This window comes from Tinamus guttatus, unplaced genomic scaffold (assembly GCF_059628265.1).
Source record: "Tinamus guttatus ecotype Peru unplaced genomic scaffold, ASM5962826v1 Tinamus_guttatus_pri_ptg000030l, whole genome shotgun sequence".
Lineage (NCBI taxonomy): Eukaryota > Metazoa > Chordata > Aves > Tinamiformes > Tinamidae > Tinamus > Tinamus guttatus.
In genome coordinates this window covers 2,778,976-2,803,688 of record NW_028288564.1, presented here as the reverse complement: position 1 = coordinate 2,803,688, position 24,713 = coordinate 2,778,976, and the positions used below count along the sequence as shown (strand labels likewise).

The 24,713-nt window shown below is 40.4% G+C and overlaps 1 protein-coding gene across 2 annotated transcripts; it reads left to right on the top strand.

The window, feature by feature from the left end:
• Positions 1 to 1,044: 1,044 nt before the first annotated feature.
• Positions 1,045 to 24,027, top strand: UPF3A (UPF3A regulator of nonsense mediated mRNA decay). Of its 2 annotated transcripts, none has more exons than XM_088530305.1 (10): positions 1,045 to 1,278; positions 2,965 to 3,071; positions 10,474 to 10,580; positions 12,251 to 12,349; positions 12,444 to 12,554; positions 16,335 to 16,390; positions 16,484 to 16,642; positions 17,664 to 17,824; positions 20,714 to 21,008; positions 23,718 to 24,027. In XM_088530305.1, the coding sequence occupies exons 1-10, from the start codon at positions 1,060 to 1,062 to the stop codon at positions 23,889 to 23,891; spliced, it is 1,488 nt and encodes a 495-aa protein (XP_088386431.1). In that variant the 5' UTR covers positions 1,045 to 1,059; the 3' UTR covers positions 23,892 to 24,027. The 2 variants fall into 2 exon arrangements, with proteins under 2 accessions (XP_088386431.1, XP_088386423.1); XM_088530297.1 differs by having other exon boundaries at positions 1,058 to 1,278; positions 20,714 to 20,952; positions 23,718 to 23,972.
• Positions 24,028 to 24,713: the final 686 nt, after the last annotated feature.

Genomic DNA, 24,713 nt, shown 5'->3' with positions numbered 1-24,713 from the left:
CACAAGGTTTTCAGAATAGGTCTGAAAACCCACATGAGATTTCTTCAAATGGTCTCAGCTGTTCCCCATGCTCTTCTCAAGTGCTATTGCCTAGTATGTTTGAAGACAAACAACACCTTGACCAAGGAAACACTAGTGTCAGTTGTTTTTATTTTTAAAGCTGCAACTGGCCTTTTAGGATCAAAGGTGAGAGCAATGGGATGATTGGAATATTGTATCTGAGGAAGAGTGTGGTCTTTTTTCTTAGCCATGAAGCCTTGCAGGCAAGTGATGGTTTACTTGACAAACGGGACTTCACCAAACGTAAGAAAATGTCCTCCAGGCACAGGTATCACCTAGTTTCCAATTATAATGATGAATTGTAGTCCCTGGTAGTGGATCCAGAAGGAGGTTAGGATGGAATGAGAATACTGCTTTCAGCAGCTTCAGCGCTAAGTCCGCATCAGCTCATCTACCATTTGTTCTTGGGGTTGTGCTGTGCGTATCTGTTTGAGGACTGATGATAAAGCATCAGCAGTTCAAGTTCAGTATTGACCCTGTCTATTTGGCATAAATTGCAAGCATTAATGCTCATTCTGCCTATTTTCAGTAACTTCGGAGTGCAGTGCTGCACTTGAAACATATGTAGGACCCCCAGCTTCCTTCAGTTTGCTCTGCTTCTGTCTCTAGGCCTAGGAGAAGTAGTCCAAGACATCTCAAATAAGCCACTGCTTTCATGAAACTTTTCAAAACTAGGCACCACCAAACTGCACTATTTTAACCCAAGACTGAGTAATCCTTATGTGATGGATGGGTCACTACTTCCACGCCAGCCCTGGGGAAAGATGAAGACGGGGAGAAGATGATGGGGACGGGGGTTGAGGCTGCGGAGCACACGACGCGGACCGCCGTGGGGGTGAGGGGCAGGTGACAGCGCAAATGGCGCTGCTCCCCCCGGCGACCGTTGGTTCTGGGGCAACTGCCCCCTCCAACCGCCCCCGCCTCGCGAAGTCTCGCGCGATTCCGCCCGGCCCGCGGGCAGCTCTCGCGAGGTTTGCGCCGCGCTGCGGCGGCGGTTCCATGAGGTCGGAGCGGGAGGCTGGGCCGGGGCCGGCGCGGGGTGGCGGCCGCGACAAGTGGCCCATGGAGGCGCCGCCGCCGCGGCGGGAGTCCCCGCGCTGCGACCTGGAGGCTCCGCTCACCCCTTCGCCGCCGCCGGGGGGGCCGGCGCCTCCCCCGCCGCCCTCTCACCCGGCACCGGGTAAAGCGCGAGAGGAGAAGAAAACGGCGCTGAGCAAAGTGAGGGGCCGCGCGGGGCCGGAGGGCGAGCGGCGAGGCGGGGAAGGAGGGCCTGGGATGTGCTGTGGGGCTGGGGCTGTGTCTGGGACATGAGCTGTGGGGCTGCGGGTGAGCTTGGGGAAATGTCAAGTGGTTGAAGATGAGCCTTGGGGCCGGCGGTCAGCCTGGAGACTGTGTTTGGGGATGTGCTGTGGGGATAGGGGTGAGTCAGGGGGTGTGTCGAGCGGCTGGGGGTGATCCTGGAGGCTGGGGATCAACCTAGGGGCTGAGCTGTGGGGCAGGAGAGGTGTCGGGGGGCAGAAGGTGAGTCTGGGGCCTGGGAGGAGACTCTGGAGGCGAAGCCAGGGGCTGGTGTGAGGCTGAGGGGTGACCCTGGGGCTACGTTTGGGGGCTGATGTGAGGCTGCGGGATTGCTGTGGGGCTGAGTATATGCCTGTGGGGTGAGCCTAGGAGCTAGGCATGAGCTTGGAGGGTGTGCTGTGGGGCTGGGGTGGATACCTGGGCGATGTGTGGGGATGTGCCCTGGGACTGGGGGTCCCAGATGTCTGGGAGCAGTGGGTGTTTGGGCAGGGGTCTGGGAGCAGCAGTGGGGGGCAAAAGGCAGCGGGTGTGATCAGGAGGGCTGGGCCAGGTCCTGAGCGGGTGGGGGTGTCTGCAGGGAAGGGGAGACTGACACGGGGAGGTGCAGAGGAAGGGCAGGGCAGGGCGGCGCGGGAGGGCTTCCCAAGAAGTGTTGGGGGATGCCTATGGGTCCGAGGAAGGTTAGAATAAGGAGCGTGGCCCTGAGGCTAATTTCAAGGGAATAGGACATTTAAATATAGTGTTTTTTCATCAGAAGCAAAATAAGGGTGTTGGCTTTCTTAAGTATTTTGAGAACCCCAGCTAGAGTGTTACAAATTTACTTGTATTTCATCTTTTGTTATTTAAAAAAATGGCTAATGCTGTATCAAAACAGCTCTTGCAAGAACAAGAATTTGCAAGAAATTTCTCTCTCCATGGTTTTAAGCATTTTTCAAACAATAGTCATATATATAACTGTGAGATCTGTTGTATTCCCACTTTCTAAACTGTGAAGTGAAAGCACTGAAGGTCACCGTAACTTAAAATTAAGTCACCTTCAGATATTGTTGAGAAATGGAAATACGTTATCTGAATCTCAGTGACCATTTTACTGTGTACTCTGTACTAGCACCATTCTGTCATAATGGTTTTCATGATATAGTCAAAAAGACTAGTCATGTAGACATAAAATCTCAGACTTTATTGTGAAGACATTGGACAATATGCATAAAATGCATTTCTAATAAAAGACTTAAAGTTAGTTGAAACAAAATAATTTTATAAAGACAGAAAGTAAGTGTCGTGTACTCTATCATTTTTCCCCCCGTTTGTTAGTATTTTGTGTTACCAACCGCATTTCAGTGTTTTTAAGCTCTGAATATTTCAGTTCTGCTACAATTTTACCATGTTAACTGTTCTCTATATTTTATGTAGCAACTGAGCAAACTGAGATAGGTTTATTATCCTTTGTGCCAGCAAATGCGAGAAAGTCACGAATAGGGTGGTGTTCCAGTTGAAACTCCGAATTTAAGGAATAGCTTTTAAAGACTAATAGTATGATTTGTTTAATCTTTTCCCACAGTATTTAGATCAAAGATATTTGCCCATTTTATTTTATACGTGCAGGTGGTTATTCGCCGGCTTCCTCCTTGTCTAACTAAGGAGCAACTGGAGGAACAGCTACATCCTCTACCTGCCCATGATTATTTTGAGTTTTGCACTGCTGATCCCAGGTGAGGACAAGCTGTTGGTCAGTACTAATAAGAAAAGAATATGTTTGTGGAGGTTTTCAGGTGCTTAAAACATAATTAAGTATTTTGGATATAATCATGTACCAAACTACATATTTTGTCCCTGGAACCCTTATTTTTTGTTGGGTTTGTTAGTTGTTTAAAATGTTTTCAAAAACGTAGATGCATATGCAGACACAATGCATTTCTGCCTTTTTCTTTTACACTGGTATTTTTAAACAGAAAATTGCTGTTCAGTTGACATAGTTTTGTTCAAAATACTGGTGTTTCTTTTACCCTCCATTGGTGAAATGGAACAACTGAGTTCTGAGCAACTTATATTCTTTCTGTGAGTTTCATCTCTTCGTCACCCATGAGACAGACAGACAAGCTAGGGCAAATATGTCTCGCTGTCTCTGTCTCTTTCCCTCTCTGTCTCTCTGTTTGTATATGTATATTTATATAAGAATAAACCAGGCAGTTAGTTATACATATGTACAGCAACAAAATAATAAATCCGATGCTTTTCTGGCAGAACCACAAAGAGGTGTGAAGAAGAGGAGTGTTTAGTCTGATCAAAAGTCTTTATCACTTTTTTCTTATGAACCTAGACATGAGTAATTTACAAATGGGTCACTTCAAGGATTCTGTCCCAACTGCTTGTTTGATAACAGAAAACAGGTAGCAGGCAAACTGCAAGTTCTCCTGAAAGCAAGTCTCAGTTCTCAATGGATGTGGCTCCCTACATGCCAGGAAGCAGTTCAGAAATTATCATATGAATTGTCCAGAGCTATTGGTTGACCCAAGACTCCATACTTTTAAAGTTTATTTTTTCTCTCTATCTTTATGTGTTGGAATTTGAAGTATTGACAAGTCTTACTGCTTACTCATCTAACGTTAGGTCCATATTAGGTCTCTGATTAAAGATTTTGCAGGTGTTTTCTATGTTTATCATCATCTACCTTTATGTAGATAGAACGTATGTATATATAAGAAGTTTGTTAAATGGCAAGGCCCATTTAATGGTATCTCATTTTGACAGAGAGATGAGGGCATGTTTAAAACACTTCAAAAATTCTTTTCCATTGAAGAGTAGCTCTTAGTGACTAGGAGTAAAAAAAAAAAAAAATTGAAGAAAATAAATCTGCATTTCTGATACTGCTTTGCTGCTATATTTCCGAGATGTAGGAAGCAACGAATATTTTTTTATTATTTTTTTTGACAGTGAAGGTCTGATATCTGTTATTTTAGTTATCAGGTTCCTTGAGTACTTTGAGCCCTGTAATAAAATCTTGGGAGAAATTGTTATTTTGCTCTTAAGTTTTGATTCCTGTTCTCTTCTGTCTCCAGAAAATTAGGCTCTTGCTAGAGGAAAAGTATTTTTATATAATTTTGGATTTTTATTGTGACATTTTCATATTCCTTTTTTTTGCTTGATCTTGCTTCTTAAAAAAGTTATATTTTCATGCAAAAGCCGTATTTTTTTTTTTCAGAAGGGGTTTGTCACTATAGGTTCGTATGACTCTGCTCCTTTCAGCGAAGGATGCTGTTTAAGGGACCTTTCAACTGCTCTTCTGCAAAGTTTTGACTTTTCTGTTTGTTTGTTCTGTTACTGCCCCAGAATAATCTGACCTGGTTTCCCCCTGTGTTTCAATGCTGATGGGTATCTGTGCATGTCGAACTCCTGACAAGTTGTGTCACACGCTCTAAATTACTTTCACACTTTCTTGTGATTATGACAAGAAACTGAGGACTCAGCCCTTTTGAGCTACTGGTAATATAGGTGGAGGGAAAGGAACAGCCCTCACTATGTTGCTCCAAGGATTTATGGCAGAATCAAAAAATCCAGAGGACAAATTGTCGTTTTAGGTATTGGTCTCCATACAAGTGCAAATTAGGGTCCTGTAGACTAGCTTTCTACTTACAAGTTTAACATCTCTCAGGTATTCCAGTGTAGACTGAAAAGCTTGACCAGAATATACGGTAAAGTTTCAGAAATTTCATGGTAGAAACAAGATCAGCTAAGAGCCCCAGAGAATAATTCTTTCATAGATATTAAGCATTACATTGCATTAATCTGTTATGTTACAGACATCTTACAAGATTTTGGAAAACTCTTTGTGGAAATGCCTTCATGCTGTTCTAGATATTAGGTACTGCTGTGGAACACGGTGGGCATATTTACTCTGTAGTGTCTTTTACAGGTTAGTTTTTTTTCTAGCTCCTGTGCCATGCACATAATGGAAACCAGTCCAGAAAAATCAGTGACATGGGAAGAGATTATAAACAATTTCATAGTACCTAACAAGAGAATGATTCTGAAAAGCTGTTCAGCAGGGAGGAACTATTTGTTGGAAAGAGAAAGGGGCATCCAAAGATGCAAGTTCTGATGGAGAACCAGATAAATTTGCTTTAGGAGCTTTAACATCACAGTTTAACGGTGTTCTCTAATCTCTGGAAGGCTTAAATTTCTAAAAGCTTATTCAAGTTTCTCTGACTGCATAATTCTTTTGTACACAACACTGTTAAACTGTGGAACTCCTTTTCAGACAACAATGTCATAAATGATGCAGACCAGAAGATAAAATGGTTCAGAGAGCAGTTTTATATTTATAGCAAATGCATAAAACCCTATTAAACACAAGGTTGCAAGCTACGTATAATGGAATCGTCAGGCTGCATTTAGCTGAAAGGTAAAGTATTGGTGTGTAGAGTTGGCCTTTTAAAATACACTTTCTCTAAGCATCCTCTACTAGTTACTTTCAGAAGGAGAGCTAGAGAAGTCTAACTGTAACCATGTTTACATCTTTATTTCTGATCTTATCTTGCCTTGGGGAACAAAACAAATAGTTGCAGTCGCACCTAGATGAGTTTGCAAGATATGCACACCTGTTTCAATTACGCAGTTTCACTGTTCTTACAGGTTAAAAAGGTTTAAAGGTTGTTTCTAAGTTTACAATGCTTTGTTGTATATGAAAAATATAAAGCTTTTAAAAATTTCACTTGATTGAAATATTTCATTGATGTGCAGCACTTTCAGATACATCCATTGCAATAAAATCATTTCACAAAATATGACTGTTGCGTTGTATTTCATTCATTCTTTCAGATTCATTCAATTCACTACATTACATTTATCTTTCTCTCTCATACCTTGATATCAATATGCAAGCAGAACACACAGTTTTGGTGGCTGACTATGGCATTTAGGGGTGTTTGGTAGACGCACAGTCTATAGTGGATAACAGTGACTCTGCCTACTCCACAGTCTGTCTTCTCAGACTCTGTTCTCAGACTCCAAATGTTATCTTAACTGTTTGCTCCAGATCCTCTTTTATGACTTCATGTAAATGTTTCTGAGCGTTTGAAAACCTGAGGCCGGTGATGGAGACCTGTCCCCTTGGGGTTTGGCCCATCCCTCTGAACTGGCACCGAATCCTGTGTGCTACAAATCCTTAATAGTGTTGTGGGATTATAAAAATAGATATGAAAAGAAGCTTTAGTTATGTGAAAATCAGTAAAATAGCCCATGCCATGCCATTTGTCATAAACAGTGATTAAGCCTCTGCCAAACAGCCCTCCTCTTTTGCCATTCATAACTGCTTCCTAGCCGTGTTGCTCAGGATTATCGTAGGCAAAGGGCTTTAATGCGGCGGGATGGTCCAGCGTGCCCAGGAGCGGCACCTTCGAGGGGGCAGCACCTTGTGGAGCTCCCCGAGAAGGCGCTCGGGATGGAGCGAGCAGCAGTCCTGGCAGCTGCGCGGTGCCTCTGCACGTCCAGGAAACCCTGTCCTCCTGTGCCTGGAGAAGGGAAAGCTGGAGGAACCAGAAGTGAAGCGACTTTCAGCTGCTGTTGAGCCATGTCAGTGACTGCAAGAAAGTGAGATCCAGTCGTGAAGGCCAGGGGATTTTAACTTGACATGACAACATAGACGATGACTTAGCAAGTTGATGAGAAATTATTCAACATTTCAAAATTCACATGTTGAGCTGCATGTATAGCATGAATGTATATACAGATGCATATGTATTATATATACACATGCACTATGTTTGATAAGTTGGTAAGTATTTTCACTTAGGTGGAGAATAACACTTTTTATGCAATTGTGTCAAAAAACAATAGAATAACTAAAATACTAGAATGTACTTATGTTGTTAAAGTTGTCATAAAAGTAAGGGCTTAGAAGGAGATAATAGATTACGCATTATAGAAATAAATGCTATCTAAAAGGTTAAATATCCTTGAATACTCATCAGAAAACAAGAAAACTCTGTGTATATATCTACAGAAATGTATGTAGTCGGGCTTGTCTGGTTACTTCATAGAGATGGCTCTAATTGATAGCCCAGACTAAACAGCCTCCTGTGCAGTGCACCCTTCCAAAATGCACACAGCAAAATCGAACAGCTTTCTCACCCTGAAATTAGCATGCAGCCTCCGACCCGAATCTCAAGTCGTGATGGCGATCTGTGCACCGCGGAAAGGAGGCGGCAGCGCGTGCAGCGGCCGTTGGCAGAGCAGGAGCTGGGGCGCGCGGCTGGAGTGCCGCGTCCTGAGGAGCGAAAGCTGCGGCCTGTGGCGACGGGAGCCGGGCGGCTGCCGCTTCCGAGAGGGCACCGGCCGCCGAAGGGCGCGTGCTCTGCTGCGCAGTCACGCTGAGCGGCTCTTTGTGGGCAGCTTAAAAGAGAATTTAGAAGGGGGAGAGATGTGGGGACCTGTAGTCAACGTTGGTATCTGACGCCAGGAGTAAGTGATATTATTTCTTATATAGGCCCCTGCTAAGCATCTGTCTCCTAGTCTTAGTTGCCTTCCTTTCAGAATGTGATTTTTACAGATTTTTTGACGCCTTGCCTACTCTATCACAGGTAAGAAGTGTAGGACAAGGATCTAAATTCCATTCTGCGTTCAGGCATCCATATATTAAACCCTCTGACCTGCAGGCATCTGGGAACTGTCTCTTTGAAGGAGTGACTGCATTAAAGAGAGCTTGTAATCACCCAGCGTTGTCCTAGACACATCACTATAATGTTCTTCCATGATATATATATGAGCAGCAGTAGAGACATGATCTCTCTTCTCTGCGATAACCGTGAACAGGAGTATCCTGCTGTGCACAAGCCTGTTCTCATGTCTTCATATGTTTCTGCTAAGGGGAATGAAGTTCTTAAGGATGTTAGGAATGTGTAGCAACTACACTGGAACCCATTAATATCTTCAAGATGAAATCTAAGCCCACGCTTTCCGGACTTCTATTTACATATTTCAGACCCTTCATTTTTCTCTTCCTAATATGAGTAATAACTGCTTAGTAACCGTGTCAAATGCTCTTCTGTTTTGAAAGATAGTCATTTGGATAGATCTAAGCTGAAAACGGTAGAAAAGTAGCATGTCGTGTACCAGGAAAAGATGAAGGTGCCAAAGTAGACAGGAAGCAGATGCCATTGCTATAAAAACTAAAGAAAACAAGGAAGGAATAAGTCTTACTATTTTCAGTTCTGTTTTATCATGTTCATGTGCCCAACCACAAGGTTTTAACTTACTGCAGGAAAAAAGAAATCCAACTCTCTGATGCTGTTCTGCTCTGCACTGAGACAGCACTATGGTATTGTAGTGGTCAATACCCTTGTCTGAGTCTTTGATCTGAAGAGAGTTTTTTACATTTTACATCATTTTACAAAAGCTGAAGATTAACAAGACACTGAAATAGGTGTTAGATTAGGAACTGAAACTCAGCACTCCTCCCGTCTTGGATAATTATCTTGATGACTGGGCTAAGAAAATAATGTTCCTTCAAAGTTTCTCTTAATGTCTTGAGGATCTTAAATACTTCAAACATACAATCATATTAAGCTCTAAGTACCTAGCCTCATTTCATTTAAACTTCAAAGAATGTATAGAGCATATATTGACTCATAAGGATAGTCCTGCTAAAGTGAAAGAGAAGGAAGTTCCCAGTTTCTGAGAGCAGCTTCCCATTGGCAGCGTGGTCCCAGCTGTGTCCAAGCCGGTATTTCTGTGGTTCCTTGCTTAAGAGTTCCCTCAGAGCTGTTCATTTCCTAGAACATCAAAATCGGGTCAGCGAGTGAAATGCCTTCCTTAGCCCTGCTGCTCTGTGCCCATGATGAGCATTCCCTGGCTGGCACGGCACCGAAGCGAGCAAACCTCGGCAGTTCCGTGTTAAACTACAGGCTTGGTGGTGTTGCCGTCCTCGGGCAGTTATCAGGAGGCTGACACCGCCTGCAGCCTGCACAGAGGCATGCTTGAAAACACGTTGCTTGTTTGGTGGTACATTTCTGTGTCCTTGGCAAACATGGTACAGCATCAGCTGTGGCATTTAAACATGGCTGCAACTATTTGTGTTGTTTCCTGAAGCTGCCGCTGACTCTGAAGAGCTGTCATGTGTGGGGATATTAGCCTGAACACGGGTAGCTAAAACTTTGGGACTTATGTTCAAATACATTTTAAAATTGGCTTATATTCAAATTTATTAAAAATAAATGGCCAACCATTGACTGAGCCACTCCATCTTAGCCTCACTGAAGGTGGTTTAAGCTAAAGCGTTTTACATGATAACCCTAGGGAGGGTTAAGGCACGTGCCCGGCAGGGCTCTCGGTCCCTTGGCTAATGGGCAGTAAGTCAGTAACTGCGCGCAGCTGCGTGGGGCCTGGGCGTCTGCCGGCCTGCGGTTCTGATGGGGCGCGCGTGAGACAGGTTACACGGCCACGGTGGGGTCTGTGCCAACCAGTTCTTGAAGCACCAGAATGATTTCGGGCAAGTACATGTTCTTTTCTCTGCTAGAAATGTTTTGGATTTTCACAGTGACTATTATCCAGAACGAGATGTAGCATACATATTCATACGCATATGAGGAGATTATTTATTTTTAAACCACTGACTGTTATTTTGCCTGTAATTAAGTTATTTAATATTTCCTAAAGCTGGAAGTCTTTTTAAATGCAGTGCCAGCTTAGCACCTGCCCATTGACTGGGAGCTTGTACTTTTCCTCTGCTATTTCAGGAACTGAAGACTTCCTTAGCACGCTCAAGCAGTTATCAAAAAGCACTGCAGTTAGTCATATCTCTTAAGTCATTAAAAACTAGACTTAATTCTCTGATCTGGCAGAATAGAAACAAATGCTCTGTAGTGGGAAGACAGAGTAAACGAGACATATTTGTCTCAGTTCAGAATAAATTTCACAATTAGACCCAGGAATGCAGCAGTTCAGTTGTTTATTGTCATCTGTGTAGTTTTTGTATGTATGTGTAAAGACATTGATATGTGTATTTAAGCTAACCATCTCCCAAAGGTGACAATTATGGTGCAACCCTTCTTGTTTTACATTTTTTTTTGGTACTGAGCGGAATTGCGAGTAACAGAAAAAAAATATTTCTTGTTGCAGCCTTTACCCACATCTCTACTCAAGAGCATACATTAACTTTAGAAATCCTGAGGACATCCTTCTTTTCAGAGATCGCTTTGATGGCTATGTCTTCATTGATAATAAAGGTTGGACTGTTTTAAAGATTTTAAATGTATCTATATCTGCCACTACAGAACATGGATTTTTTTTTTTTACTCCATAGATTTTTTTCTCGACATACAGTTAATTACGTAAAAATGCTACTAGAAAATCTTACCACTTTGAAGTAACGAAGTACAAAATATACCTGCCAAAACAATAAATTTCTATTCAATATTTCTTAACTAAGATATCTTTATAAGCATCTAAGTTTGTCTGCTTTGGATGGATTTTGCTGAAGATCAAATATAGCACATTCCTCACAGAGTGTGCTTTCCAGGTTTCAAACTCTGTTTTAAAGTAGGAAGCAGGATAGCTCCTCTTTAGCAGGTCCCCTGTCTTTTTTTTTTTTTTTTTTAACCTGCATATTCTTCCTTAACTTGTTCCCAAAAAGAGCTGGGTTGTTTAGCTGAAATTTGGGTTGAGGCAGAAATCTGTTACACAGAATCTCAATGCTGGATGATAAGAGTAGTAAAATTAAAAGCAACTGAGAACAAGATCAAATGAGAAGTATTGGGCAGTATTAGTAATATTAGTGTCTGCTCTGCCTCAATATCTGATTGGCAAAAGAGGTAGGAACAAATCATTTTTGTAATTCGGCAAGGACTTCACTTTGTCTAAATGAGGCATTTCCTTCAGTGTTACGCTGGACTTAAGCCAGAATATTCTGTACTTAGCAAAACTGAGTTTGGACACTGCTACAACCAGCTTGGCTTGATGCTTGTTTAAATAACGCGCACAAGTTTCGATTCAGGATGCCCCCTTGTGAGTCTTGTGTTGGCATTGCATTTACCAGGCTAAAATTAGGAGAGGGATTGCTAGGGGCAACTTTACAAACATAATGGCTGATTAAAGCCAAATATTCGGTGGACTTGTGCAAACTTTGAGAGATCGTGAACCTACTTCATAGCCATGAGTGGAAACCAGGCAAGATTCAAAAGCTGCAGGTAACAGCTCTGACTCCTGTCAGAGAAGAGTCCCTCATTTAAGGCAAATTCAGAAAGAAAGAATCCATGCCAATAAACGCAGACAAGGAATTGTACCTTCCAACATAAATAGAAAAAAAAGCTTTGCATGGTTCTACATGCAGAATTTTAGAACTTTGGTTCTAAAAGAAGGTGGCTTTTTTCCTTTTTTTTTTTTTTTGATCATGTATTATCTATATATTCTTTTAGCTTTTTGGCAGCACAACTTGATAAAAGCAACTCAGCTGCTTCAAGTTTATTTGCCAGGAGTAGTTTTTCATTTGTCAGGCTGAGGTTTTATGTCAGTTTGTCTACTCAAGGCCAATCTCTGAGGAATGAACAAATAATTAGAAGTGGTAATGTAAGAAAGTTATGAGGCTGCACTGCTCATTCTTTTTTTTTTTTTTTTGGACAGTATTTGTTTGCATGTCAAAGTAATGCTTAATGTTTAAGTGTATAATTCAAATATAAATTTATTTTATTTTGAATCTAAAATAGTGATACATAAACATAACACTGGTTGTATTGTGTCCCAGTCCACTGGGAGCAGACTCTTCAGAAATTTAGGATGGCATTTAAAAAAAAAATACCCTTGATTTCAACTAAATCTGCCTGAAACCAATCTGAAAAGTTTTGCTTGAATATTAGAAATGTTTTCCAAAATAAAAATTAAACATTTGATCTTTTTTAAGGTTTAGAGTATCCTGCAGTAGTTGAATTTGCTCCATTCCAGAAGATTTCAAAAAAGAAATTAAAGAAAAAAGATGCAAAAGCCGGGAGCATTGAAGATGGTAAACATATTTTTCTGATGTCACAGTGAAAAGTAGATTCATTTCTGTTGTGCATTGCAAAGTATTAATATATTCCAAAAACTTTTCTTTGCAGATCCAGAATATAGGAAATTTTTAGAGAGTTACTGTGCAGATGAAGAGAAAATATGTGCCAATCCTGAGACTCTTTTGGGAGAGATTGAGGCCAAAACAAGGGAACTCATTGGTCTGTTTTCTTTTATTTTCTTATTATAGACAGTATTATATATAAAAATATATATTTTATACATTTACTATATTACCTGCAAGGTCTGACCCATTCAGTCTGACAGAGATTGATAAAATTTTAGTTCTGATTTTTGTAGTGACTGACTGCAAGCAGTCAGTCGAAACACCTCACCTCACCTCGAGTATCTGTGCATGGAGGTCAGCTGACTTCACTGCCAGTTTTGTATGCACAGCGACTTCAGAAATGGGTCCTTAGTGCTTCCAAATGCTCACAGACTTCTTATAAAAAGATGAAAGATTTATTATTAAAAGATAGAGCAGCCGAATACTTAACAATTCATTCCTGATAGAAGTTTACTTGCATTATGATGGGTGAAATATGGTCTAGAGGGTTCTCTATAAAGGGTTCTTCTGGTCTGGAGTCTACAAAAGCTTTGAAGTTGAGGCAACACCACCTTTTCTTCATCTATTACTAGCTGCAAGTATATAAATCATGACCATATTACCAGAAAAGAGCAAAGTGTTTAAGTTGTGCTGTCCATATTGCACTCTATAAAAACCAGCAGAATATTTTTTCATGTTTTCAATTCAGTCTGTCAAAGAATGCCGTTGTTGGACTGGCTGCAGAGACTATAACACTCCCCAGGAATGCCATGGTGTAGACAATTATTTGACTGTCAGCAAGTGCTTTAACAAAAGGCTGTCACTAAGAAATGCCTATGACAGGCCTTGAAATTGTAAGATAAAAGAGAAGAGAGTGGAATCACAGTTAGCGTTCAGCACAGCCATGCAGGCTGCCATCTTCTCTTTTCTGAGGTTAGCTTCATAGTTAGGATTTTTAGAAGATAGAACTTTAAAAAATAAAGCTGCTTGTAAATTTAAAGGAGCAGGAAAAAAAACCAAAAACATGACTGTCAAGTAGCAGTTCATGTTGCAGGTGGTGGCCCTCTGAAACAGAAGCAGTCCGTATCAGTCTCTGACTGGAGAAGTCCTTTGCTCAGCAGAACGTGGAAGCTGTTTCAGAATTCCTTCAGTATTCACGGCATCATGAAGGTTGGGAGCGTCCTTTGGAGATCATCTCGTCCGACCCCCTGCACATGCTGTTGAAAGAATTTTCCTGGCACAGCGAAGATTTATTTTTCATTTAGAATTTACAGATGTGATGTGATTTATATTCTCAAGACCTCTCAATAATATTGCCATTTTTCACCGAAAAGCGTATATAATTCTGTCCAGAATACTTTTTACTTTTGAGCAGCCAGAATGCAGCTTGGAGGATGACATGAAATATTGGTGTGCTGTATCTACAAGTGACAACATGCAGAACACCTATTCTTTCCCTAGGTTGACAATTGACGTGTAAAAAAGAATGATCTTTGTTATCATTTCCTTATGCTGTACCAGAAAAGTAGCCATCTGTTTTGATTAATGTTTTTTTCCTGGTTTTTCCCTGCATCTAAGACACATTTATACAGGGTGGCATCAATTCTTCTTCGTACGCATAAATTCATAGTTGACTAGAGCAATTCGGAGCTTTATCAATTTAGAGGAAATGGACATTATAGAATCATGGGCATTCAGATAATTCTATTATAAATAAAACTTTTTTGTGATTTTTCTAGATAGGCAAGTTTCCCACTATTTTTTATTTGCCAGGAATCTTCCCTAGCAGAGTGTAAGCAGTCAAAATTTTCTAAGAGGCTTTATAATTTCAGGAAAGATTTATTAATTTAAATGTGTGTTCTAGCTGTCAGTGAAAAGTTTTAGCCTGGGAGTTTCAGGTTTCAGATAAACAATGTTGGCTGAAGAGAGTTTCTCATTAGGGGATTTACTTCTGTTAAATCACAGAAAGTCAGATTATTTGCTTTATTTTTTTCTCCTACTTAAAGCTGCAACGATTGCTATCAATATCAAAACAAAGATCCCTTCAGTGAATAGGATGCCTGTGGTAACATTATGTAAGGTTTTAGTTGTGTGTCCTGTATCAAAGGTGTTATTTCTATTGAAGTCGATGTAAGATGTGCCCAGGACTTTGCTGGCAGAATTGGGTCTCACATTCTCAGCATTTCTCCAGATAGTGCTACCTCAAACCAGCATGTTTTATGTATCACGTCAGATACTTTAGCTCATCTGTTTCAGTGTGACAGAGAGATAAAAACAGAATTTCTCTGTAACAAGATTAAGGTAAGATCATTCTTCTGGCTTGTTTTTAGAAAGCAAGATTAAAAGTTATTACTGACATAGTTCTTCATTTTATAGTTCATTTCCTTTCAAAAAATTCTCAGTGATTTCAGAAAATAGTCCTAGTTTTTCATTTACAGCAAGGCCCATGAATAAGAGGGACAGATTTGCTTTTACCTGATAACTGGCACTTCCAGCTTGGAAAAGCCGATGCTGCCCAGGCAGCGGAGCTGGGGGTCCCGCGAGCACCTGACACTGGTCACAGACTGTGGCCAGGAGACAAAATGAGAGGGGGCCACAGGGCGAGTCTGGGATAGACGAAGAAGGGTCTCAAATCATCAGTCTTTTTTTTTTTTTCTTCTTCTTTTTTTGGTTGTTGCTTTTGACCATCAATAGTTGCTAAAAATGAATACTGATCCCTATCAACTGCCCTCTTCATAACTGCGTAAGAAGATTTTGTCAGTAATGACCAGGTTGCTAGCAGGAAATTTAGGCATTCAAAACAAAACATTAGAATATTTTGGGGATATTAAATTTGTCTAGACATTCTAAATTTGTTTAAAATGTCTCTTTTTTTTTTCATTTTTTTATTTCTTTGACTTTTTAAATTCCTTTTTTAATTCTTTCTTCCAAATCCTATAATGGACTCCAATAGTGACATTTGCTCCTCGCATTTGGTCAGCTGCCTTCCACTGGCTTCAGAAAAGTCCTATAAACTGTAGTGAATGTTTGCTGTAACTCTATCTTTGGACATCCAGGACTGATTTTTTTTTTTAAAGACTAAGTCACAGCTATAGGTAAATAATTAAAAATGTGCACTCAGTGTTGACAGTGAAGTGAATCCTGGTATTTAAAGTCATAGATGTCGCATAGATGATATACAATGTGCTGATTTCTCCAGGGCCCTGTAGAATTTGGGGATGGGTCAGGCAGGAGGCTTAGGCTGGATTTCTGAGTGGAAGTATCTCTGTATCACAGGAATGGCTGGGTGGGTGAGGCGATTTGTTGGCTACCTGGGAAAACAAAATGCTGAAACCATTCTGTGCAGCCTGGGACAAACCACTTACTCTCTGTTTATCTCATTTTCCTATGGAATAGTGAATGCTAGAAATAAATGGCAATGTTAAATGAGAATAATAATGTTTCCTACATGGTATAATTTGAAATCTGGGACTGAAAAGTGCTAAGTGAGACTATAGCAATGTTGGCAGTATATAAACTGCAGAATAGCTAAATTTTGATGTAGCAAAGTTAAAATGTAAGAATAGATATTGAATTTCTTTCTTTTTTGGATAATAACCATATGATGAGCAAGAGAAAGATAAGATTCTGTGTGCTGAAAATATATGATTTGAATTCAACGTTAAATAATCATGCAGAATATCTCTATTTCTTCTAATCTTAACAGCAAAAAACAGAGAAATGTTTCTAATGAGGTGATGGGAATGGTGTCAAAACATACAAAGTAAATAGGTTTTTTAATTGCTTAGCTCCCATGCAGATAAAGCTGGAAAAAAAAAGGAGTTAGTACTGAAGTAAAGAAATGAGTACATATTTTAGGCAATGAACACTATATCACAAATTTTTTGTGTTTTAGCTAGAAGAACCACACCCCTTTTGGAATATATTAAAAATAGAAAATTAGAAAAGCAGGTACGTTCAGACTTTTGCCTGAAGTTCAACTTTTATGTTTCTTATGTAGTTTTCCTTTGAACAATTTACAATCAATCATTTTGAACTCTTCAGAGAATACGAGAAGAGAAAAGAGAAGAACGAAGGCGGAGGGAACTGGAAAAGAAACGTCTGCGAGAGGAGGAGAAAAGGAAACGCAGAGAGGAAGAAAGACGTAAAAGGAAAGAAGCAGAGAAGCAAAAGAAAATCTCTGAAAAAGAAATAAGGATTAAGGTACATTGCTGAAAAACTTTAACTTATTCAGAAATTCTTTTGGTTTCTCAGTAATCTTGTTTATGGAGTGTACTACCTGCAGCAAGGAGGTAGGACGCCAGTTTTCACTGGAAGCAAAATGAATTAGCTTGTTTGTGATGTGTGGCTGCCTTTCTTAGGTACAGCTGTGTGCTAGCGACACGTAGCTCAGCAGTTGCACAGCTCTGCCATGCTCTGTGCAGGCATAACTTGGCAGAACCAAATTGTTCTGTTCTAACCCATGCCCAAGCATTATTGCAAATACAGCTGTAGCATTTTATGTTCCATGTTAATCTTCATCTAGCCGTATTTGCCGAGATTTTTCATGTTTATACTCAGAATTAATTGATTTTAATTGTATGCTTTAGCCGAGTCCTGCTAATCTCAAGCTGTGCTGCAGTTCATATTGCAAAACCATCTGAATGGGCTTGTTTACAATGACTTTACTTAAGCATAAAGTATTTTGGGCTAATAAGACATGACATTTTAAACCTTATTTAAGTAAGGCAACATAGATAAATTCTATTCATGTAAGCTAGATTTTGTGATACTAGAGAGGTTTTGTAGGCTGATTTGAAGATTTATATTGCTATAAAAGTCTGTGGCTTATTGGAAGGATGTGCTCAGATTCACTCCAGATTTTTGGTGGGGAGAAGACACAGAACTATGTAGCACCTTTCCCTGTTTTATTTTCCTGGGCAACAGGTACCTTCGCCTGGATGTATAAAAGAGTAAGTTCTCAAGCAGATTTTTTTTTTTCGTGGGGGGAAGGTATAAAGAAAAACATTCTGTAACTTTAGAAGAAAAGGAAGATGTGTTTTAAAGTAACCTTCTTCCTTCTTCTAAAATAACTTTCTAATTATTATACATTCAAATATATTCATAGAATTTAAATAAGACCATGGTCTTCGGTCTTAATAGGGCATAAATGTATTTAAGACATTGTTAAGATGTCTGTTGCAATGGGGGGAGAATCATTTTACATTACATTACATTTTTTTAGCTTCTTAAGAAGCCTGAAAAAGGAGATGAGCAGGCCAGTGAAAAGCACAAAGAAAAGGGTGAAGAAGATGACATTGAAGAAAACAAATGGGAAAAGTCATCTGGATCTGGGAGTACAAAATCCAAAGCATTGGAGGGTTCACTAAAAGAACTCAAGGAAAAGTAAGTGGTATTTTAGGCACCAAGTTATATCCTAAATGCTGTGATTTTAAGGCTTAAACATGATGGAAGTGGTGCATTGGCCTGGTGTCTGTCAGCACAAAACCGATATCATTCCATGTTTGTAAAACAAACTGTCTTTCACTGTCCTTTTTTGTAAAAGGTGTTTAGTGAACTTACTGACCTGATGGCAGTATTAATGTTTTGAAATCCCAGATTGGAAAGATTTCTGTGTGAAAAGTCATTCAGAGTTTCATTGTTGTTTCACCTGTTCCCCATCAAGAACTCAGGTAAGGCCGTCCTTCCATCCTTGATGTTAAACTCTAGAAATATTGCCTCGGATGTCCTACCATGCCATCACATTTTCTTCATTTTTTTCCCCTGAAATAAACAGATGAATGTGTTTGATGAATGGGAATGGCAGAATAACTAAGGTGTGAATCCCAACCTTATGTGTAGAAAGATCTTTCTGTCTCTCACTGTCTTCTGTGTTGTATTTGTAATAGCAGGAGCAGCTGAATAGTTCACTTCTATGGCATACAATAGCCTAGAAATGTCTTACAAAGGTTTTCTGCATCTCGTTTTCTCTGGTGTTCTTTGGCATGTATGTCTCACTGCAAGCTGGACACGGATTCACCCATAGGATAAGTAAGAGAAGTTCTAGACCGTTTTCTAGGAGACTTGCAAGCTACTTGCCTGCTCTGAGTAGTATAAACATTACCCTTTCCACATAGAGTCATGATTTTTACAAAGAGAATGCAGAAGCTGCACCTGTAACTGTCCCATTCAGGTTTTTAGGCTACATCCTCTTTGGAGATGCAGAACAAGATTTGGTCTCTTAATGGCTAATAGAAAAGTAAAGAAAATTTGAACCCTGAATGGAACATAAAAACATTGAATACACTCATGGAAGAAATAATTCACCAATAGTATCCCCCTCATATACATATATTTTTTTCTTTTTTCTCTGTGGCTAAAGATTTCAAAAATGCGCTCAGTGTTCCAGTGTGCTGAGTATGTCCTGAAAGATGCTGGAAATTTACATTTCCTAGTCTCTGTTGGAAATCGAAAATATTCAGCAACTCTTTTGTTGATATTCTTCAATTTTTTTTCAGAGACAAGTCAGTTGTTTACTAATAAGGCTTTTTATGTATGAATCCTTTGGTGCTGTCATGTAACATTTTACATTTTCAGTATTCATTCTGTAAGTTTCATAAAGCCTTAACATAGATTTTCCAGGTGTAAAAGAGAATCCTTTTGGCTGTGCGGGTACACTAAATGTTACCTTGTCTTCCCAAGTGCTCACCATGATTATCGAGGTGGGGAGGTGATTAGATACCAAGCTATGAGCTGTATGAGCTTAGCTGAGGATCAGAGCTGTAACTTCTTTGTCACTGGCTCAAAAATCAGTATTAAATTTAACTTCCAGCTCTACATGTAGGAGCCTGGATTGCCTGTTTGAAAGTGTGTTTTAAAGTTCAGCACACATAGGTTTCTACCACAGATACCAACCTCAGTATGTGCACGAGTGTCCACGGTCCCATATGAATTTGAAATTACACCAAGCACAATTATGTTCCCTTTGTTCCATTCATTTTCAGATTTCTCTTTTCCCTTGTGACTTCCTTCTCTCACCTCTGATTTGTAACTGTGTTGGGTTTGTCGCACCATTTTTACCTCAGGTGTTGACCATGGGGACTTTGCTCCCACTTGGGGAGTGTGTTGAGCTGACACGAGCCCGGCCTTCCAAAATGCTGAACTTGTTACCCACCATCCTGAGTTTCTTTGCTGCCCCCAGCTCCTTCGGAGATGTGGCCCCTGTCTTGGCAGCCCCATCAATGCCCAGGTTCACAGCAGTGGCTGACAATTTTCATAATTCTGTTATTTACAAGAGAAAAAAGAAAAAAAGTGGTGTAGAAAGATAAGTGGGTATTCATATTAGACCAGCATAAATGGCACGCACATATCACTACTTGATTACTTCACCTTTAGAAAATCTTCACCCTCTCTCGTTTTGTCTGCTGATTCTCAAAATCTGAGCAGACTGTCAAAATATTTCCTGTTTCAATTTTAAGTAGGCCTATATACATGATAAATGAAAAGAAACACAGGGTATTTGCTACTTTTAAAATTTAATCATTCTGTTATCTTCTTTCATTATTTGCAGTTTTTCTTTGTGAGAGAATTACCTGTTTCTTGAACAGGAACAGTGAAATCAGAGGGATAGTTGTGAATTTTATCAGCCTAGCAGCAAAATGTTGCAAAATAATAGCCTAATTCATTCTCACTGCAGCATAACATAAATTAAGTACTGTGTTGTGATAAGCTAATGGTCTTTACCTCAGTAAAATATGCAAAGATAGGCTGCACTATATCGAGACATAGCAAATAGAAGCCTCAAACAGAAATATTCATTTTCACAAATGCTTTTCCCAGGTTACAAGGGCTGTGAATCTTTTTTTATTTATCTGAATAATCATAAGACTTCACAAATGGAAACATGACATGAGCACTACTACTTTGGACTGTGAATGTTCCCATTCCCAGAGTCCTGTGCACACATCTGCTCAAGAACAGGTCATAAAGCCTGATCCCACAGCCCGTGTTGGTGTGAGGAGCGCTCAGGAACTCTGTATCGGGTGGCAAATTGGGATGAAAGTCCCAGTGAACAGGTCTTTTACAGTCATTGCCCCAAATCAAGAAGATTTTCCTTACATGGCTTTATTTGTTACTTTTTAAACTGGACATATATGGATGAGATGCTCAACAAAATTGCATAACCCCATTTTAGGGTTCAACAAAGTGTTATTAAAGCCGAAGGCAGGCTTGTGTCCTTCAGGGGGTTATTTCATGTTAATTGCTTGGATTTTTTGTTTTTATGCATATTCATAGGTCACAAAATGATAGTGACAAAGAGCAAAGAGATTTGGAGAGAAGATTTCGAGAAAAAGACCCAGAAAGGCCAAGGTATCGACTGGACGATGGCAGAAAGCACAGAGCTCACTATGAGTATGACAAGTTTGTGAGAAGGAGTGAAGACGAGCTGAAATGGGGGAAAGGATACAGCCAAGACAGAGGAAAGAAAGGGACCCACAGCTACAGCTTCACTGTGGAGACAGTAGACAAACTGGGTAAAGAGGACAAGTGTGATGACATGGCATCCAAAAAGGAGCGCATAAGAAATAAGGTTCTTTTATTCATTTAGGATAATCTTTCATTAGTAAAATATGCTTCAAGATCACAGGTTTTACTTTTGCAATGTCAGCGTAAAGATGCTTTTCCAAATAAATCTTTCTTTACTTGCTTTCCAGGAAAACCCAAGCTTCTATTTATTGTTGTCGGAGGACAACAGCAGTTAAAATAAGGTCACAGATCCCTGCTCATTTGTATTTATAATATATGGCATAATTTCTGCATAGCTTTCAACCCGAGCATTATTAGAACACTATTCTTGGGAGCCTCGTGTTTTTTGAGTTTATAAAAATTGTTGCACCCTGATCTGCAATGAAATTTAAAAGCAGTGGCATGCTAGCCTTTTAAAAGTGAATTTCCGTCACCCAGCACACAAGTAATGAGATTAAGGACTGGGCAGGCACTGCTCAATAGAGGGAGCAGGGCAAGTGGGACAGCCAGGGGATGGGTACGGAGCTGGAGCCACCGCTCAGCGTCTCCCACGGACGCGGGCATCGTTTTTCGCAGATGCTCTGATTTCATGGATGCGCCAGAGTCTTTTCAGGAGACGGCTGCTCTTGTCAACCTCATTCTCTCTCCATTCTCTTCTTAGGTTTCCCACAAAAGATGCCTGAAACACTGTTTTATGTAGAAAATTATGCTGCATGTGAAACTTTTCCATCAAACCCCAATCCTGATCTGTGTTGGGGGGTAGAGCTGACAGTGAGTAAATGGCTCCTGGGCAACAGGGCTCCATAGGGAGCATCCAGGGAGCAAGTCCAGGTGGATTCAGTGCGCATGAGAGGTGAAAGTCACCCTGGCCAGAGCCCAGCCCGCTCTCCACGCGTAGATGCGTATGGGCCATGTGTGTGACATTTATCTGCCTATACAAAATAGCTGCTCTCCACATGTCCCAGCAGCTCAGGCTGTCACCTAGTCAGAAGAAGAAAAAAAAAAAAGACTATTTTAAAACCAGGAATATGGGAAAAACAGCTTTTCTCATGCTTGTCGTGCTGCTCTTGAGATCTGATAGAACATCTATGACATTGGTATTGGTGGTGGCTCCTGGTGGCCTTTTGAAACTTAAGGTCAGGCCTTAAGAAGCCTGGCTGAGTTTCTGCATTAGTCCACACTGTAAGTTCTAGATCTGTTCCCTAAACAAAATTTGCAATAGCAGAAAAGATTTTTGCAGTTCTGTGATTGCTCTGCTTGAAATATGTATCACATAGCTGTGAGTTAAGGACTCTCTTGCCTGTAGAAATACCAATGTCAACTGAAGTTTCTGGATGAAACAGAAACATGCTTCGTTTCAGAACTGTGCACGACTTAATTAGAAAATGCAAAATTCGTTACTTCTAGGGGAAGTAACAATTACATGTCAAGTATAGAATCTGTAATTTAACTATGTATATATAAAAAAGATGGATGCTCATTAGAGGATCTAGCTGTACGTGGCTAGCATTCACTGGCTGTTTGTGGTGTAGAAAGATGTATGTCATGCTGATGCAAGCCATCGAAAAAAGTAACAAAAGTTTTTTAAAAAACAGTAGGAGCAAAACACTAATGGGAAGTATCTTCTCTAAGGAAATGGAGAATTGAGTGGGGCAAAAAAGAGAACCTTAAGATGAAGCAAGAGAGAAAGAGAGAAAAGGTGTGTTGAGGGATTAAAAAAAAGAAAATAAAGAGAAAAGAGAAAGAATAAGAGATCAGAATCACTTCAAATTATGAAGACACTTGGAAATCTGCTAGTTTGATATGGAGCGATTTCAGCACTGTGTCATTGTCACAGGCTGGTAATTTTGTTTTCTAAACCTAGCCTTGGCTCAGAAAGCTTTGACGTTGGTGAATGGGTTGCTTCGTGCGTTAAAAGCTGATATTTTTGAGAGTAAAAATAAACAAACTGACTAGGAAAAGCCTTCTTGGGCAGAATTTCTAAATGCTTTCTTGAAATTTAAAAAATAAAAAGCAGACTCTAGAGCTATGAAATATCTCCATTTGCAATTTCTAGGTTTCTCTTCCTTGTAAACGCTCTCCTTCGGTTATCTAACTGTACTTTGTTTATTATCAGTGTGTGGATCTCCTGCATTCACACACAGGAGTATGGAAGACATGATGAAGCTGGGCTATAACTGCAATTTGATTTTGATACGGATAATTAGACAGTGCCTTCCATGTTTAAACTGTGTGAATCCCTTGAAGTAGCACATACTTGAAGTAGCACACACATGGATAAGGAAAATTCAATTGAGGATAATTTTCTAGCTATTATCTGCTAAACTTTTCCCTGGCTTGGGTTTTCTTCTTATGCTCATATTTACTGTTTGTCATTCGTCTGCACAGTTGCAAGTGCAAGGATGTTGTTCTTTCCAGTTGACGTTAGTGAAGGTAGCAACGCTGTTTACCTGGGTGCACACCATAATACTGTGTTTGACAATCATCTCTAGTATTTTTCCTTGTTTGGAATAAATTTACTAAAGGTTTTTAATGTTTACAGCTTTATTCATTTATTTAAAATGCCTGGCTCCCAAGAATAGTTACAAACAACACAGACATTAAGTACTTGGTCAGTTTTCATTGCACTTAATTTTTCACCAGGTCTTACGAAACATAAAGCAATGTAACACAAAATTGCTTTCTCCAGAAGCTTACATTAATCGCTTTAAAATCCAAAGGAGTTTTCCCACCCACACTTCGTGTGAGGTTAACCATGCCTGCTTCCTCGTAGGATCGCCCGGCCATGCAGCTGTACCAGCCAGGAGCGCGCACCCGAACGCATGCGGGAGCTACAAGTAGAACGTGCGACTGCACTGGGAAGGCCTTGGAAGATGCCCTGGACAAGAAGAACGAGGCTGATAATTCAGCTGGAGGTGGCTCTGAGAAGAGTGAGGAGGCAGAATAAAACAAACGGCACCTGTATACACTGGACTTGTGAATAGGGATGGACTTAAGATTTAACTTTGCCACAAAAATCCATAAGCTGCTTCAGAGCTCCACAGATTGCACCAATGGAATTATAGTACCTGTCTCTAACTTCTGTAAAGTAAAGGAAACAGACTGGAGACATATGAAGTATCTTATAGGAAAGGGACACAGTTGCTTTTTTACCAGAAGCAGAACGAACGCTGTTTACCCAATTTAAAAGCAGTCCAACATTTTGTTAGACTTCCCTTGAAGTAGAAAACCTAACAGTTTTAAAGGAGTATCTATAGAAGACTTTTCTGAAGACCTTCCAAGTCTCTTAAAATGAGAACAGAAATGCAATGAAATGTATGTTTGCGTCAGCTTGAAGTGAGCGTGAGGCCCTCGGCCTGTGCTCCGTGCGCGGAGCCGGCACCGGGGAGCCTCCTGCGAGCGGCGCGTGCGGCGTCGGGCCCAGCGCGGCCGTGGGGAAGGGCCGCTGGGACCTGCCCCTCGTCGTGCTCGCATCGCTTCCCGCTCCTGCAGCATCAGACACGTGTGGCTCAGCCTGCGAGGGTGTCGCCACGGGCTGTCGCTTCCTGAGCCACTTTTGCCTTTTATGTTATAGTAGATTCGTGCGTGTGAAACGGAAGGAAGTGATTGCAAACCTCAGCACTTAAGCACACTCTCCGGTTTTGTTAAGTTAGTTGATTTATATGTTTTTGACACTAACTTTTGAAAAGAAGTGGTTGTACAGTAATGACTTTTTGTACCTTAATGTTTCATATAAGCTGCAATTGCAGGATTTGGAAAATGTACGGTA

Bases quoted from the DNA above. Each gene is read 5' to 3' on its own strand.
- UPF3A (XM_088530305.1), top strand. From the start codon at position 1,060: ATGAGGTCGGAGCGGGAGGCTGGGCCGGGGCCGGCGCGGGGTGGCGGC. The intron at 3,072-10,473 runs GTGAGGACAAGC...TTCTTGTTGCAG, and splicing joins TTTTGCACTGCTGATCCCAG to CCTTTACCCACATCTCTACT. The intron at 12,350-12,443 runs GTAAACATATTT...TTTTCTTTGCAG, and splicing joins AGCCGGGAGCATTGAAGATG to ATCCAGAATATAGGAAATTT.